Here is a 16,084-nt window from a genome sequence, read left to right as displayed (position 1 = left end):
AGGGCCCTGTGGATTTGCACTCCAAGGTCTCTCACTGCCTCAACCCCTCTCAATAACTTCCCATTATTGAGTATTCCCCTACTTTGTTTGCCTGCCCCAAATGCATTACATCACACTTTTCAAGATTGGATTCTATTTCTCTGCCCACTCAGCCAAACCATTGATATCATTCTGGAGTCGAACTACATGATTAACTTTTGTGTCATCTGCAAATTTCCCAATCATGCCTCCCACATTTAAGTATAAATCATTGATATATACAACAAACAGCAAAGGCCCCAACACTGAGCCCTGTGGAACATCACTGGAAACCGTTTTCCATTTGCAAAAACATCCATCGGCCATTACCCTTTGTTTCCTGTCACTGAGCCAATTTTGGATCCAATCTGCCACCTTCCCCTGTATCCCATGAGATCTCACTTTCCTGACCAGGCTGCCATGTGGGACCTTGTCAAATACCTTACTAAAATCCATGTAGACAACATCCACTGCACTATCCTCATCAATCCTCCTTGTTACTTCCTCAAAAAATTCTATTAAGTTAGTAAGACACGATCTTCCCCTAACAAAACAATGCATCCCCGATCAATCCATGTCTTTCTGAGTGACAGTTTATTCTGTCTCTCAGAATTGTTTCCAATAATGCGCCCACCACTGAAGTCAGACTGGCCGGCCTATAATTTTCTGGCCTATCCCTTGCACCCTTTTAAGATACAAACGCTCACAGACCTCCAATCCTCGGGGACCTTGCCTGTATCTAGTGAGGATTGGAGAACAATCCTCAGAGCATCCATTACTTCCTCCCTGGCTTCCTTTAACAGCCTGGGATACAATCTATCCGGCCCTGGTGATTTATCCACCTTCAAGAATGTCAGTCCCTCCAGTACTTCCTCTCTCACTACGCTTATTGTATCTAATGTTTCACACTCCTCCTCATTAACTAGAATGTCTGCATCATCCCTCTCCATAGTGAAGACAGAGACAAAGTGCTCATTGAGAACCCTGCCCACATCCTCAACATCAACGCACAAGTTACCATGTACATCTCTGATAGGCCCGACCTTTTCCTTAGCTATTCTCTTGCTCTTAATGTATTGGTAAAACATCTTAGGATTTTTTTTGATTTTACCTGCCAATATTTTTTGTATCCTCTCTTTGTGTTCCTAATTTCCATTTTTACTTCACCTCTGTACTTTCGATACTCCTCTAGGCTTTCTACAGTATTGAATCTTTTGTGACTGTCATAAGCTTTCTTTTCCTGCTTTATCTTGGCTTGTATGCTTCTGGATAACCGGGGGCTCTAGATTTGGCAGCACCACCCTTTTTCTTTGTGGGGACATGTCTACACTGTGCTTGTAGAATCTCGCCTTTGAATGCCTCCCACTGATTTGACACAGTTTTCCCATCTAATAGCTGTATCCAGTCAACTTTCGCCAGCTCACCTCTGAGCTTCGTAAAAATTGTCTTCCCCCAACTTAGAACTTTTACTCCTGTTCTATCTTTGTCCTTTTCCATAATGATGCTAAATCTAACTATATTATGGTCACTATCTCCAAACTGGTCCCCCACTGCTACTTCATCCACTTGCCCAGCTTCATTTCCTAAGACTAAATCTATAATTGCCCCCCTCTCGTTGGGCTTGTTATGTGCTGGCTGAAAAAGTTCTCTTGAATGCAGTTCAAGAATTTTTCACCCTCTGTGCCCTTCACACTGTTCGTATCCCAATTGATATTAGGGTAGTTGAAGTCCCCAACGATTATTGCCCTATTATTTTTGCACTCAGAAATGTGACTACATATTTGCTCTTCTAACTCCCTCCCACTATTTGGGGGTCTATAATCCACTCCGAGCAATGTGGCTGCCCCCTTTTTTATTTCTGAGCTCAACCCATATAACCTCATTTGATGCTTCATTTAGTATCTCATCCCTCCTCACAGCTGTAATTGATTCTTTAACCAATAATGCTACACCCCCAGCTTATTTATCCCCCTCCCTATCCTGCCTGGAAACTCGATATCCAGGGATGTTCAGCTGCCATTTTTTCACCCCCTTCAGCCAAGTTTCCATTATAGTGATGACATCATGCTGCCATGTATCTATCTGTGCCCTCAGCTCATCAGATTTATTTACTATGCTCCTTGCATTTACATATATACCTTTTAACACAGCCAAATTCCTGTGCTGTACACTTTTTAACTTGTGCTTCTCTGTCTTTCAGAGTCACTCACTAATTCTCCATCCCCCATTCCCTGCTCTGAATTTGCCCTCAGGTTCCCATCCCCCTGCCAATCTAGTTTAAACTCCCCCCCAACAGCACTCGCAAATCTCCCTGCAAGGATATTCGTCCCAGTCCTATTCAGATGTAGACCGCCCAGCTTGTACAGGTCCCACCTTCCCCAGAACCAATCCCAATGCCTCAGAAATCTGATGCCCTGCGTCCTACACTAGTTTTCCAGCCACGTGTTTATTTGTTTTAGAGGTCCTGCTTTTCAATTTCCTTCCTAGCTCCCTATGGTCTGCTTTCTGGATCTCATCTCATGCACCTGACTGCACTCCTCCAAGGAACCAATGCCCTCACCGGTATCCAAAACAGAAAACTGATTAGTGAGCGGGACCCCAGGGGACTCCTGCGCTACCTGCCTAATTTTCTTGGACTGCCTGGTGGCCACCCATTCCCTTTCTGCCTCCAGGTTCCTAAGCTGTGGCGTGACCACCTCCCTGAACGTGCTATCCATGTAGCTCTCAACCTCGTGGATGTGCCACAGTGACTCCAGCCGCCGCTTGAGCTCTGAAACCCAGTTCTGCAGCTGGTGACACTTCCTGCATATGTGGTCATCTAGGACACTGACAGCATCCACAACTTCCCACATGTTACAAGACACGCATTCCACACGACCGAGCTGGCCTGCCATGGCTTCAATTTACTTCCCTTGCGTTAACTCCATTTTACTTTGGTTTACTTCAACTGGCTTCGACTTAACTTTATTTCCTGATTGCCTTACTTAAATGTTAGTAGTCCCTTCTTTTAAAAAGAATGTGTTTTTTCTAATTCTCAGCTACTTGATGACACTCCCTAATTGCAGTTTCTCACCAACCAATGAACTTATGTTTCACCTGTGATGTTAGGTGCTAGGTGCTGCTGACTGCCTGTTCCAGGGTCCTCCTCTCGCACTCTCCTCTAGGTGCTGCTGACTGCCTGTCCCAGGGTCCTCCTCTCGCACTCCCCTATAGGTGCTGCTGGCTGCCTGTCCCAAGCATGTCTACACTGTGCCCATAGAATCTTGCCTTTGAACTTCCCATTGATTTGACACAGTTTTCCCTTCTAATAGCCGTATCCAGTCCACTCTCACCAGCTCACCTCTCAGCTTCGTAATATTTGTCTTCCCCAAATTTAGAACTTCTACTCCTGTTCTTTCTTTGTCCTTTTCCATAATGATGCTAAATCTAACTGTGTTATGGTCACTGTCTCCAAAATCTTCTCCAAAATCTTCTGCTGAGTGCCTGTCCCAGGGTCCTTCTCTCGCGCTGTCCTTTAAGGGCTGCTGAGTTCCTGGCTTGGGGACCTCTTCTCGCACTCTCCTCTAGGTGCTGCAGACATTTTTTTTATTCATTCATGGGATGTGGGCTTCGCTGGCTGGGCCAGGATTTATTGCCCATCCCTAGTTGCCCCTGAGAAGGTGGTGGTGAGCTGCCTTCTTGAACCGCTCCAGTCCATGTGGTGTAAGTACACCCACAGTGCTGTTAGGGAGGGAGTTCCAGGATTTTGACAGTGAAGGAACGGTAATATATTTCCAAGTCAGGATGGTGAGTGGCTTGGAGGGGAACCTCTAGGTGGTGGTGTCCCCATCTACCTGCTGCCCTTGTCCTTATAGATGGTAGTGGTCGTGGGTTTGGAAGGTGCCGTTGAAGGAGCCTTGGTGAATTCCTGCTGTGCATTTTGTAGATGGTACATACTGCTGCTACTGTGCATCGATGGTGGAGGGAATGAATATTTGTGGATGGTGCCAATCAAACGGGCTGCTTTGTCCTGGATGATGTCAAGCTTCTTGAGTGTTGTGGGAGCTGCACTCATCCAGGCAAGTGGAGAGTATTCCATCATACTCCTGATTTGTGCCTTCTAGATGCTGGACAAGCTTTAGGGAGTCAGGAGGTGAGTTACTCATCACAGGATTCCTAGCATCTGACTTGCTCTTGTAGCTACAGTATTTATATGGCTAGTCCTGTTCAGTTTCTGGTCAATGGTAACCCCCAGGATGTTGATAGTGGGGGATACAGTGATGGAAATGCCATTGAACATCAAGTGGCAATGGTTAGATTCTCTCTTGTTGGAGATGGTCATTGCCTGGCACTTGTGTGGCGTGAATGTTACTTGTCACTTGTTAGCCCAAGCCTGGATATTGTCCAGGTCTTGCTGCATTTGGACATGGCCTGCTTCAATATCTGAGGAGTCGTGAATGGTGCTGAACATTGCGCAATCATCAGCAAACATCCCCACTTCTAACCTTATGATGCAAGGAAGGTCATTGATGAAGCAGCTGAAGATGGTTGGACTGAGGGCACTACCCTGAGGAACTCCTGCAGTGATGTCCTGGAGCTAAGATGACTGACCTCCAACAACCACAACCATCTTCCTTTGTGCTAGGTATGACTCCAACCAGTGGAGAGTTTTCCCCCTGATTCCCTTTGACTCCAGTTTTGCTAGGGCTCCTTGATGCCACACTTGGTCAAATGTGGCCTTGATTTCATGGGCAGTCACTCCCACCTCACCTCATGAGTTCATCTCTTTTGTCCATGTTTGAACCAAGGATGTAATGAGGTCAGGAGCTGAGTGGCCCTGGCGGAACCCAAACTGGACATCAGTGAGCATCAGTGCTTTGAAAAAGAGTCATACGGACTCAAAACGTTAACTTTGTCTTTCTCTCCACAGATGTTGTTAGACCTGCTGAGTTTTTCCAGCATTTTCTGTTTTTATATCAGTGAGCAGGTTATTGCTAAGCAAGTGCTGCTTGATAGCTCTGTTGATGACCCCTTCCATTACTTTACTGATGATCGAGAGTAGACTGATGAGGTGCTAATTGGCTTGGTGGATTTGTCCTGCTTCTTGTGTACAGGACATACCTGGGCAATTTTCCACATAGCCTGGTAGATGCCAGTGTTCTAGCTGTACTGGAACAGCTTGGCTAGGGGCGTGGCAAATTCTGGACCATAAATTTTCAGTATTAGGTAAGGAGTTTGGAATATTGTCAGGGCCCATAGCCTTTGTAGTATCCAGTGCCTTCAGCCATTTCTTGATCACATGGAGTGAATTGAATTGGCTGAAGACTAGCAACTGTGATACTGGGGACCTCCGGAGGAGGCCGAGATGGATTATCATGACCGCCTGGCTCGGAACCCTCCTCTTGCACTCTCCGCCAGGTGCTGCCCGCTGCCTGGCTCGGGGTCCACCTCTTGCACTATTGAGAGAAGATTTTATAGAGATGTTCAAAATCATAAGGGGTCTGGACAGAGTGCATAGGGAGAAACAGTTCCCATTGGCAGAAGGGTTGAGAAACAGGAGACATCCATTTCTTTCTTTATTTGTTCATGGGATGTGAGCATTGCTGGCAAGGCCAGCATTTATTGCCCAACCCTAATTGCCTTTGGGAGCAGTTAAGAGTCAACTCAGTTGCTATGGGTCTGGAGTCACATGTAGACCAGACCAGGTAAGGATGGCAGTTTCGTTCCCTAAAGTGCACTAATGAACCAGATGGATTTAAGATGATCGGCAAAAGAACCAGAGGTGACATGAGGATTTTATTTTTACACAGCGAGTGGTTAGGATCTGGAATACATTGCCGAGAATGTTGTGGAGGCAGATTTGTGGCTTTCAAAACAGAAGTGGATAATTATCTGAAGAGAAAAGAATTGCAAGGCTATGGGTGAAGGCTGGAGAGTGGTACTAACTGAATTTACAGAGAGCTGGCATGGATTGGTGGGCTGAATGGTCTCCTGTGCTGTAACCATTCTATGATTCTATGGTTTAACAGTCACTGTTGCATTTAGTACCTCTGATAGGCAAAGAATGGATTGCTGATTTGAATGTCACTCAGTGATGTGATGGGTCACTGAGAGATAACCCTGCCAGGGAAATATGAAAACTTTTGACTTGAAATCGACCAAACTATTCAGACACAAATTAGAGTCTGCTTCAGAGTTTCTGTGAACGGAGTGTAAGTGACATGGGGCTCTACCTTGTGGCTCTTAAGGTGACAGAACCCACTGTCACTCCAGCTTGACGTATTCCTCTAGAGACAGGACACCCAACAGCTCTGCAACCTCAAACGGTTCCCAAAGGAGCAGGTTAAATCGAAATTCCTACTTATCAGAGATGTTTTCTAAGTTGGGAGCTTTCACTCACCTTCACAGGTCACAGCGTTGCTGCCCAGTGACCTTCCAATGCCACACTCGCAACGGAAGGAGCCCTGCAGATTGATGCAGACCTCACTGCAACCCCCATTTTTGACCTCGCATTCATTGACGTCTATAAAGGTGGGAGGGCAGAGGCAAATCGAGGGTTATACATCAGAGGTACACAGTCTCATAACATATTTCATAACATATCATTGAACATCCAATTGGATTTATTAGAAATTATGTATTGCAAACACTTGCAACAACTGTTCAGGATAAGAGAAGGTACAGAATTGGAAGAAATCACTGCAATCCAACTGACTAACCCCAAAATACTCTACGTTCTTCGTCCATTATTATTCTCCCTTTACTTCATTTCTTGTTACCTAGATTTATCTCACAGTAACTACTAACTATGGAACTCAAAACAACTAATTAAATTAAGATGTAAAATAACAAGATTTAAGGATAGTCCAATGCCACCTCCCATCCATTCAATGAACAAACTCTAATGATTATTAAACTTTGAATCCTGATAACATAAAGACACTAATCTGATGATGGCGTGTTACAGCTCACTTGTGGAGCCCAAGTTGCTGTGGTAACATACAGTTTTACATACGTATTGTAGTCTGGAGCTATGGACAGAGGTGGCAGAAGCTCCAACATTCTTTCCATCACATGACTGACCAGGAATCACTCCTGCTCTTACTGTTTGCCATTGCCATGTGTTGGAAGGATTTACAGGTTGATACTCAGCCTGTTTGGCCGAATTATGAACGCACCTTCCTTGACCATCAAGTCCTGGAGTGGGACTTGAACCCAGAGCTTCTGGGTCAGAGGAAGGGACGTTACCCAATGCACCGCAAACCTTTCCTGTATTGATAAGCTATGCTCAGTTTGTAATTTATTATTACCTGGATTACAAACTTCAAAACCTATCTTTTGATTAATACAGCTTAGGAAGTCCATTTGGCCAATCTAGCTCATCCTTCCATAGAAATGGTTCAAAATTATTATAAGATGATGGTGTCTGTACATTTTATGTACATCCGAAAGGAAGATTTGCACACATATATATTTAGTGCTATTCATAAGTTCTGGATGCTGCAAAGGGCTTTGCAGCCGTTAAAGTATTTTTGTTACGTAGGAAACGTGGCAGCCAAGTTGTGCACAACAAGATCCCACCAACAGTATTGTAATAATGACCAATGTAGATGCATTTAAAGGGAAGCTAGAGTAGCACATGAGGGAGAAAGGAATAGAAGGACAGGCTGATAGATGAAGTGGAGGGGAAAGTGGCATGTGTGGAGCTTAATGGACTGGTTGGGCCAAGGGGCATGTTTCTGTGCTGTGGACTCCAGATAGCTTTGCAAACTGTGCAAACCCAACATCACCACATCAAGAAACTCCCTCTGTCTCAGAATAGCAGGATCCATAATTGCTTAAAAAATGTCACAAAATAATTTTTGGCCAATTATTAACCTTTAGATAAATTCTACGTGGATTAAAGAATATTTTATCCTCACCATCTTTCTTCTGTCATCAGCAGATTAACACTCTCCCATTTCCTTCCCATGACTACGGTTTTTTCAAACTCCTTACCTAGACATGTCTGGGCATCTGGGCCTAGGATGGTTCCTTCAGTACACTGACACTCCTCTTCGCCATCGCAGTGCCCCACACAATCCACTACATCACATATGTCATAGAAATCTGCAGAAGACAAAATGCTGGCTCAGTCAGAGGGTGGCGTGTTTTAAAGAGGCAATGTCTTGGTTTGAGAAAGGCTTGGGACAAGCTGCAGCACCGCCACTGGTGGGAGGGCATAATTGCAGCGTGACAGGTTTACACACGCTGATCCCATTACAAATGCGGATGCAGAAACATACAATGGAAATCCGAAAATAGTGACAGAATGTGCAGTTCTTACGATGGGGATGGAATTAGGTCTTTACACATGGGTTCAGTCATCCACCACCTCTTAACCCTAAATCACCTGTTTGCAATGCCAGTGGAGATCGATGAGAATATAATCACTTACCTGATTGGGGGTTTTTCCATGAAATGCTCGGCAGTTTGCTGATTTTCTGTCTATTAAATTGGGTGAGGAGGGAATCGGGATCTGGTGAATGTGCAAACATCAAAGCCGCGGCAATAAGTCAAATCGGCAAGTGTGACAGAATGATGTGTGGCATTTCCAAGAAGTGCTTGCCATATGCAAACCTTTTAACATATACCAGCAGATCTGTTTCCACTGGCTGGTGAGCTGGTCACCAGAGGACACAGACTAAAACAATTGTCAAAAGAACCAGGGGGAAACGAGGGCAAGGGAATTTACACGGCAAGTTTGTTCTTTTTATTTGTGAGATGTGAGCATCGTTGTCAAGGCCAGCATTTCTTGCCCATCCCTAATTGCTGTTGAGAAATTGATGTTGAGCTGCCCTCTCGGACCGTTACAATCCGTCTGGTGTAGGTATTTATTCTAATCTGGAACACAATGCCTAATAGGGCAGTGAACGCAAACTCAACAGTAACTTTCAAGAGGATTGGATAGATACTTGAAAAGGAAATATTTGCAAGGCTGCAGGATTAGGGATTAGTTGGATAACTCTCTCGCAGAGCTGGCAAGGGCACAATGGGCTGAATGGCCTCCTTCTGTGCTATAGCAGTCTATAATTCTGTAATCTCACCTGGCGTTGTGAGACAGTCAGGTAACATGCTGCTTTCATACGCAGAATAGTTATTAATAAAATGTGATGGGGAAGGGTTACAGGAAGTAAGTGTGACACTCATAGGTGGTGTGCACTTATGCATACACGAATATATGAAATAGGAGCAGAAGTAGGCCATTCAGCCCCTCAAGCCTGCTGCACCATTCAATAAGATCTTGGCTGATCTGTTTGTGTTTCAAGTTCTACATTCCCATCTATCCCCAATAACCTTTGATTCTCTTGCCCAACAAGAATCTATCTACCTTAAAAATATTCAGTGACCACCCCCTCCACTGCCTTCTGAAGTTGTGAGTTCAGATGACACCATGGTAAATTTAAAATTGAATTTGGTAGATCTAGTAGTTTGTGGACTAGAATATGTTGCCATGTCAATGGTTGGTGGTGTTATTCTTTCTCCTTCTTCACACGGTAACTTTTTAAAAGATATATAAATACATTTACATTTTATTTGAGTTTTTTTGTTTCTACTGGTGGAGCACATCTGCACATTACTCGAATATTGGTGCATATAATAAAATTAATTCCGCACTAGGCTGGAAAATATTAGAGGGGACATTGCAGGATGTAAGATTTTCGGTATGTTATGGTCAACAGGCAGCAGGTCTCCTGTGCTGTTGCTCAGGGGAAGCTGGAGGATACACAGTTTTTTAACAGTGGGGGAGGTATCCACAAAGCATGATGGAAAGTAATGTGGGAGCTGAATATGATATGTAGAGGTTACAATGAGCAAGTTACAGAAATACAATACCGGGTATTTCCTTTGGGATGTGACAGTATGACTAATCCACTGGAGGGGAAGATAAATATATCTGACGTGTATATGGCAAAAAAATAGTTTGACGTAGAACCTGAAGTAGGGTGAGAGGTGAAGAGGAGTAGGAGGAGAATGGAGCATAAACACCAGCCTGGATCTGTTGGGCCAAATGGCCTGTTTCTGTGCTTTAAACTCCATGTAACGTCAAGGTCTACAAAAGAACAGATTGTGGAGATATCCTAGAGGCTTAGAACTAATAAGACTAACGTTTTATTGAAGTAATTCGTTTGTAGCCCGAAGGCTGAATTGCAGTGTAACTTGTGTAGAAAAAAAATCATAAATGGACTAGATAATCAGGTTAAAAACATGCAAATACATAACAATCATTGAGTAATAAAGTTAGACAAACAAATTCATCAGGTAACAAGGAGGTTCTGGACAGGATATTAAAGGAAGGTTAATGTTAGAACATAACATAAGAACATAAGAACTAGGAGCAGGAGTAGGCAATTCAGCCCCTCGAGACTGCCCTGCCATTCAATACGATCGTGGCTGATCTCATTTCGGCCTCAACTCCAATTTCCCGCCCTCTCCCCATAACCTTTCAACACGTTACTAATTAAAAATCTGTCTATCTCCTCCTTAAATTTATTCAGCGTCCCGGCATCCACTGCACTCTGAGGTAGTGAATCCCACAGATTCACGACCCTTTGAGGAAAGTAATTCCTCCTCATCCCTGATTTAAATCTACCACCCCTTGGCATAAAACTACGGCCTCTCGTTCTAGAGTGCCCCACAAGGGGAAGCATCCGCTCCACGTCTACTTTGTCTATCCCCTTTAGCATCTTATATACCTCAATTAGGTTTCCTCTCATCCTTCTAAACTCTAGCAAGTATAGGCCTAAACTGTTCAATCCCTCCTCATAAGACAAGCCCCACATCTCTGGAATCAATCTAGTGAACCTCCTCTGAACCGCCTCCAATGCATTGACATCCTCAATTAAATTACAATTATATAAAAGTTACAAACCAATACAGCATTCCCATATTATAGGCACTGAAGTGCATGTAAATATATATTTTTACATATACGTAGAAAGTTTAGATATTGAGTAACTGAGTCACACAGGCCAACACAACCCCAAGGTCTATCCACAGATGGTACTGTGCAGATAAAAGCAAAATACTGCAGATGCTGGAAATTTGAAACAAAAACAGAAAATGCTGGAAAAACTCAGCAGGTCTGACAGCATCTGTGGAGAGAGAAGCGGAGTTGACTTTTTGAGTCCATATGACTCTTCTTCAGAGCTACAGGGATGTAGAAATGTGATGAAATTTATACTATTTAAGGGGATGGAGCAGGTGAAGCTGGATAGAAGGCCAGCGATAGGTGGGGGCGAAGGAGAAATTGACAAAGATGTCATGCGCAAAAGGGCAAAGGAAGTGTTAATGGCGGTGGTATGGGCTAAAAAAAGCTCCACCCCCCCTTAAACAGTATAAATTTCATCACAGTTCTACTTCTCTGTAGCTCTGGAGAAGAGTCATACTCTAACCCTCCGCTGAGCTAGGGAGGGAAACAACACACCAATGTTTCTGCTCCTGATTGCTTTCCTGCTGGGACAGTGTAGACATGGAGAGTTAGCTGTGATCCCTCTGCAATGGCATTCATCATCAGAGCTGACACAGGAGTGAGGAAGGGCGCGGCACCAAACTCAGGCGAAGAAGCCCAAACTTTCAGGGCAGGAGAGAAAATTGCGAGGAAATAAAACGGGAACAGAGAGTAAAGGGGTGAGCATGAAAAAAAAAACAAGGAATATTGTAAAAGCACTTGGGAACCGGGTGGGAATCTGCTGGAAAAAGTAGCTACTAAACAGGAATGGTCAGACCAAGTGCTCTGGAAAGGGTGAGGCACTGATCAATCCTGATGGTTACTTTTAAGTTCTGTTTAGGATCTGTTGAGGGGGAGACAGCGCAATCGGCTGAAACCAGGAATCGAAGTTTAGATCAACTTAGACTGATTGGGTGAAAGATTCCTCTCTTCTGGTCACTAATGGCCTATTTAAAATAGATTTGGAGTGACCAACACATGTGGTAATTGTCCAAAATTTCACACTAATTGGTATTAAAGTTGTGGTTTCATATAGGAACATCTCATAGGTGTAGAGGGTGGAATTGCGAGACACATACAGTCAAGAGATTATCTGAGCTCAGGAGCTGTGAATGGTTGATGCTGGTGTTGGGGGCAAAATGTAGGCAAGAGTTTCATTGGCAAAACTGGCATCACTTGCCTTGGGGAACAGAAGAGTTAACAAGATATAAAAGATATTAAATATTTAATAGCTGAGCACTTGGAAAACAGTGGCAGAATCGGACAGAGTCAGCATGGATTTACCAAAGGGAAATCATGCTTGACAAATCTACTGGAATTTTTCGAGGATGTAACTAGTAGAGTTGATGAGCGGGAGCCAGTGGATGTGGTTTATTTGGACTTTCAGAAGGCTTTCAACAAAGTCCCACATAAGAGATTGGTGTGTAAAATTAAAGCACATGGGATTGGGGGTAGTGTATTGAGATGGATAGAAAACTGGTTGGCAGACAGGAAACAAAGAGTAGGAATAAACGGGTCTTTTTCCGAATGGCAGGCAGTGACTAGTGGGGTACCACAGGGATCGGTGCTGAGACCCCAGCTATTCACAATATATATTAATGATTTAGATGAGGGAACTAAATGTAATATCTCCAAATTTGCAGATGACACAAAGCTGGGTGGGAGGGTGAGCTGTGAGGAGGATGCAGAGATGCTCCAGTGTGATTTGGACAAGCTGAGTGAGTGGGCAAATGCATGGCAGATGCAGTATAATGTGGATAAATGTGAGGTTATCCACTTTGGTAGCAAAAACAGGAAGGCAGATTATTATCTGAATGGCTATAAATTGAGAGAGGGGAATGTGCAACGAGACCTGGGTGTCCTCGTACACCAGTCGCTGAAGGTAAGCATGCAGGTGCAGCAGGCGGCAAAGAAGGCAAATGGTATGTTGGCCTTCATAGCCAGAGGATTCGAGTACAGGAACAGGGATGTCTTGCTGCAATTGTACAGGGTCTTGGTGAGACCACACCTGGAATATTGTGGGCAGTTTTGGTCTCCTTATCTGAGAAAGAATGTTCTTGCTATAGAGGGAGTGCAGCGAAGGTTTACCCGACTGATTCCTGGGATGGCAGGACTGACATATGAGGAGAGATTGAGTCGATTAGGATTATATTCGCTAGAGTTCAGAAGCATGAGGGGGGATCTCATAGAAACCTATAAAATTCTAACAGGACTAGACAGGGTAGATGCAGGAAGGATGTTCCTGATGGTGGGGGAGTCCAGAACCAGGGGTCACAGTCTGAGGATATGGGGTAGACCATTTAGGACTGAGATGAGGAGAAATTTCTTCACCCAGAGTGTGGTGAGCCTGTGGAATTCGTTACCACAGAAAGTAGTTGAGGCCAAAACATTGTATGTTTTCAAGAAGGAGTTAGATATATCTCTTGGGGTGAAAGGGATCAAAGGGTATGGGGAGAAAGCGGGAGCAGGCTATTGAGTTGGATGATCAGTCATGATCATAATGAATGGAGGAGCAGGCTCGAAGGGCCGAATGGCCTACTCCTGCTCCTAGTTTCTAGTTTCTATATTTCCATATGTTCCTATGTTTCTATGTAAGAGGTGTACAAAAGCATTAAGTACTTACGTCCGCAGTAGACATGGAAGCAGACACTGGGCTTAGGCAGCCGATAGACATAGTAACCCCCCGGACAAGCCTTCACATTCACTTCTGTGCTCCACATGCAGCAGTTTTCATTGAAGCTGGCACATGCCTGCACCGACACAATGCCATCGGATGGGACGGGGTGGCTGCCGTTCAGCCAGATGGGTGCGTGAGTGCCGCAGAGGTTCTCCTGGATGCAGAAAGTGGGCATGGCGTCTCCTGCCAACCCGGTGAAGCGGTACCATTCGCCGTCCATGTAGTTGTCGCACATGGGCGTCCCATGCGAGGTGTTAATGTGATGCTCTGTGTTCCGCCAAGGCTCATTCAAGCTGATGTAGGCTGAACAAGGGTCCACCACTGCCAATAGGAAAAACCAATGTCATTCTACAGCAGCCCATAGACACACAAGTACATGCAGCAGAACTCCCCTCTAGCATTTGAGAATATGACTGAACTACATGGGTTTGTGTCACCCTTGGTTCAACCTGAGCATTCTGAATATCCTTACTTCCCAGTCAAATCCTGAAAAAAAACCTCGATGACATGTGTCACTGTCCGCAGAGAACAGGAGGCAAGAGATGGAGAAGGGGCAGGCGAGTGGCAGAGAAGAACAGGAAACCGGGAGCAATGATCAGGGGAATGGAAGGCAAGTGGTGTCTTGAGACCAGGAGCTAGAGAAAGTGAAGTGAAGCTGGAGGGAGAGAGAGGAGAGTGAAGCTGGAGGGAGAGAGAGGAGAGTGAAGCTGGAGGGAGAGAGAGGGGAGTGAAGCTGGAGGGAGAGAGAGGAGAGTGAAGCTGGAAGGAGAGAGAGGAGAGTGACGCTGGAAGGAGAGAGAGGGGAGTGAAGCTGGAGGGAGAGAGAGGGGGGTGAAGCTGGAGGGAGAGAGAGGAGAGTGAAGCTGGAAGGAGAGCTGGAAGACTGAGAAAGAAGAGACTGGCATTGAGAGCTGGGGAGAGTGCAAACACAACGCCTCATGTGGAACAGGTCCCTCATGCCAGGAAGCTGGTTAGCGGAATGTGCAAACCCTGTTTAATCCGTGTGAGTAGAATTGTCTTTGGTTTATTCTGGAACACATTTACACAGAACTGGGGCATGACTCAGTCTGCTGCACGTGTGCTACCACACCCAGATTCTGGTGGACAAGGCAAGCTGAGAGCTTAATAAAGAATGACGTGCATTTTATGGAGCACTTTTCACACCTTCAGCTTGTCCCCAAGTGTCTCATGACCAATTCATTACCTTTTTATCACTTTTAAACCAGCAAATTCAGCAACCAATCCACACACAGCAAAGGTTCTACAAACAGCGATGAGATGAACAATCAGTTAATCTATTTTGCTTATATAGGTTGAGGGTAACTGCTGGCTAAAAAGCCAGGAGAACCTGCTCCTTCATCCATGGGATCATTTATGTCTACCTGTACAAGCATCAGCTTAAAACTCATGCAAATAGCAGCAGCTCTGTCAATGTAGCACTCCCTCAGTACTACACTATATACAGAGACCTGGAACAGGATTGATGCAGAGGTGGGGGAGAGCTCCTATGAAACCAAGCTGATCTTAGGTGTAAGATTTACTCTAGAGCCATTACTATGTAGGGAAAACAGGACCCTCATTTACCATCTAATGCCTGATATGCACTTCCATCAATCAGCAAATAGCATAGATAAGGTAAATCTGAAGTATTACTTTAAAGCAGGTCAAGAAAGCAATATTTAAATAAAAATGACGGAGAACATTTGGAAGAACGTAAAGCATTGGATCTGAATGAATGGAAAGGTGATCGGGTAAATACCAATTTTTGGACCCAGAGTCCTGTAGTTTTGCCTGTAACTTACAACAAAAAAAATCCTAGCCTATTAATGTCAAGAAAGCTACAGCTCAAACAACATCAGCAGGTTAAGCCAGTGTATCCCGGTACAATGCAGTTCTTGATAATACTTATCCTCACTTGGCCCGTGCCAATGCTGCTCTTCCCATTTGCTTTAAATATTGTTACATTTCAGCTTTCAAACTAGGTGCAAGTGACAATATCTTTGCTGTAACTCACCAAAGGAAACTGAGGTTCGAAACTCAGCAGAGAGCGCTAAACTCAGTAGGATCAAGGATAACATGTTCCTCAGCTTGAGCACACAGGGAGGTTACAACTCCTTATCCCTCTCCTCGCTCCAGATTCCCAATTGACTGTTCCTTCTAAGTTCTATCCTGGGTGTTTTATCTCTTGGATAGTTTCTTTATCTGGGCACAGGAAGAAGAGATTGGATGTGCAACTTCAGCCTTGGCCTGAGATGCTTGCAAGAAAAGGGACTGATGAGCCCCTTCTGATAGGGATGCTATTTTCACCCATCCTCCTATTGTTTTCAATTTTATTTAATTCTTTTTCTCTTAAATCACCAGTTATCTTATCCCACAGAGAACATGATAGCAGGCCATGACTGTCTCCTCGTTTCTGTTTC

The 16,084-nt window shown here is 44.5% G+C and overlaps 1 protein-coding gene across 1 annotated transcript in view; it reads right to left on the bottom strand.

Annotated features, from left to right (window-relative positions):
* Positions 1–16,084, bottom strand: part of oit3 (oncoprotein induced transcript 3) — a 22,408-nt gene extending 6,324 nt beyond the window's left edge. The window contains exons 1-4 of the mRNA XM_078530961.1: positions 15,679–16,084; positions 13,611–13,985; positions 7,996–8,106; positions 6,398–6,520 (exon numbers count right to left, since the gene is read on the bottom strand). Of these exons, the coding sequence (XP_078387087.1) occupies positions 6,398–6,520; positions 7,996–8,106; positions 13,611–13,985; positions 15,679–15,742 (673 nt within the window). The 5' untranslated portion in view covers positions 15,743–16,084. The remainder of the gene's footprint in view (positions 1–6,397; positions 6,521–7,995; positions 8,107–13,610; positions 13,986–15,678) is intronic.

The sequence above is a fragment of the Cetorhinus maximus genome, chromosome 27 (genome assembly GCF_964194155.1).
Source record: "Cetorhinus maximus chromosome 27, sCetMax3.hap1.1, whole genome shotgun sequence".
NCBI classification, from domain to species: Eukaryota; Metazoa; Chordata; class Chondrichthyes; order Lamniformes; family Cetorhinidae; genus Cetorhinus; species Cetorhinus maximus.
Note: the sequence above shows the minus strand (reverse complement) of the source record. Positions and strands in the feature narration are given on the sequence as shown.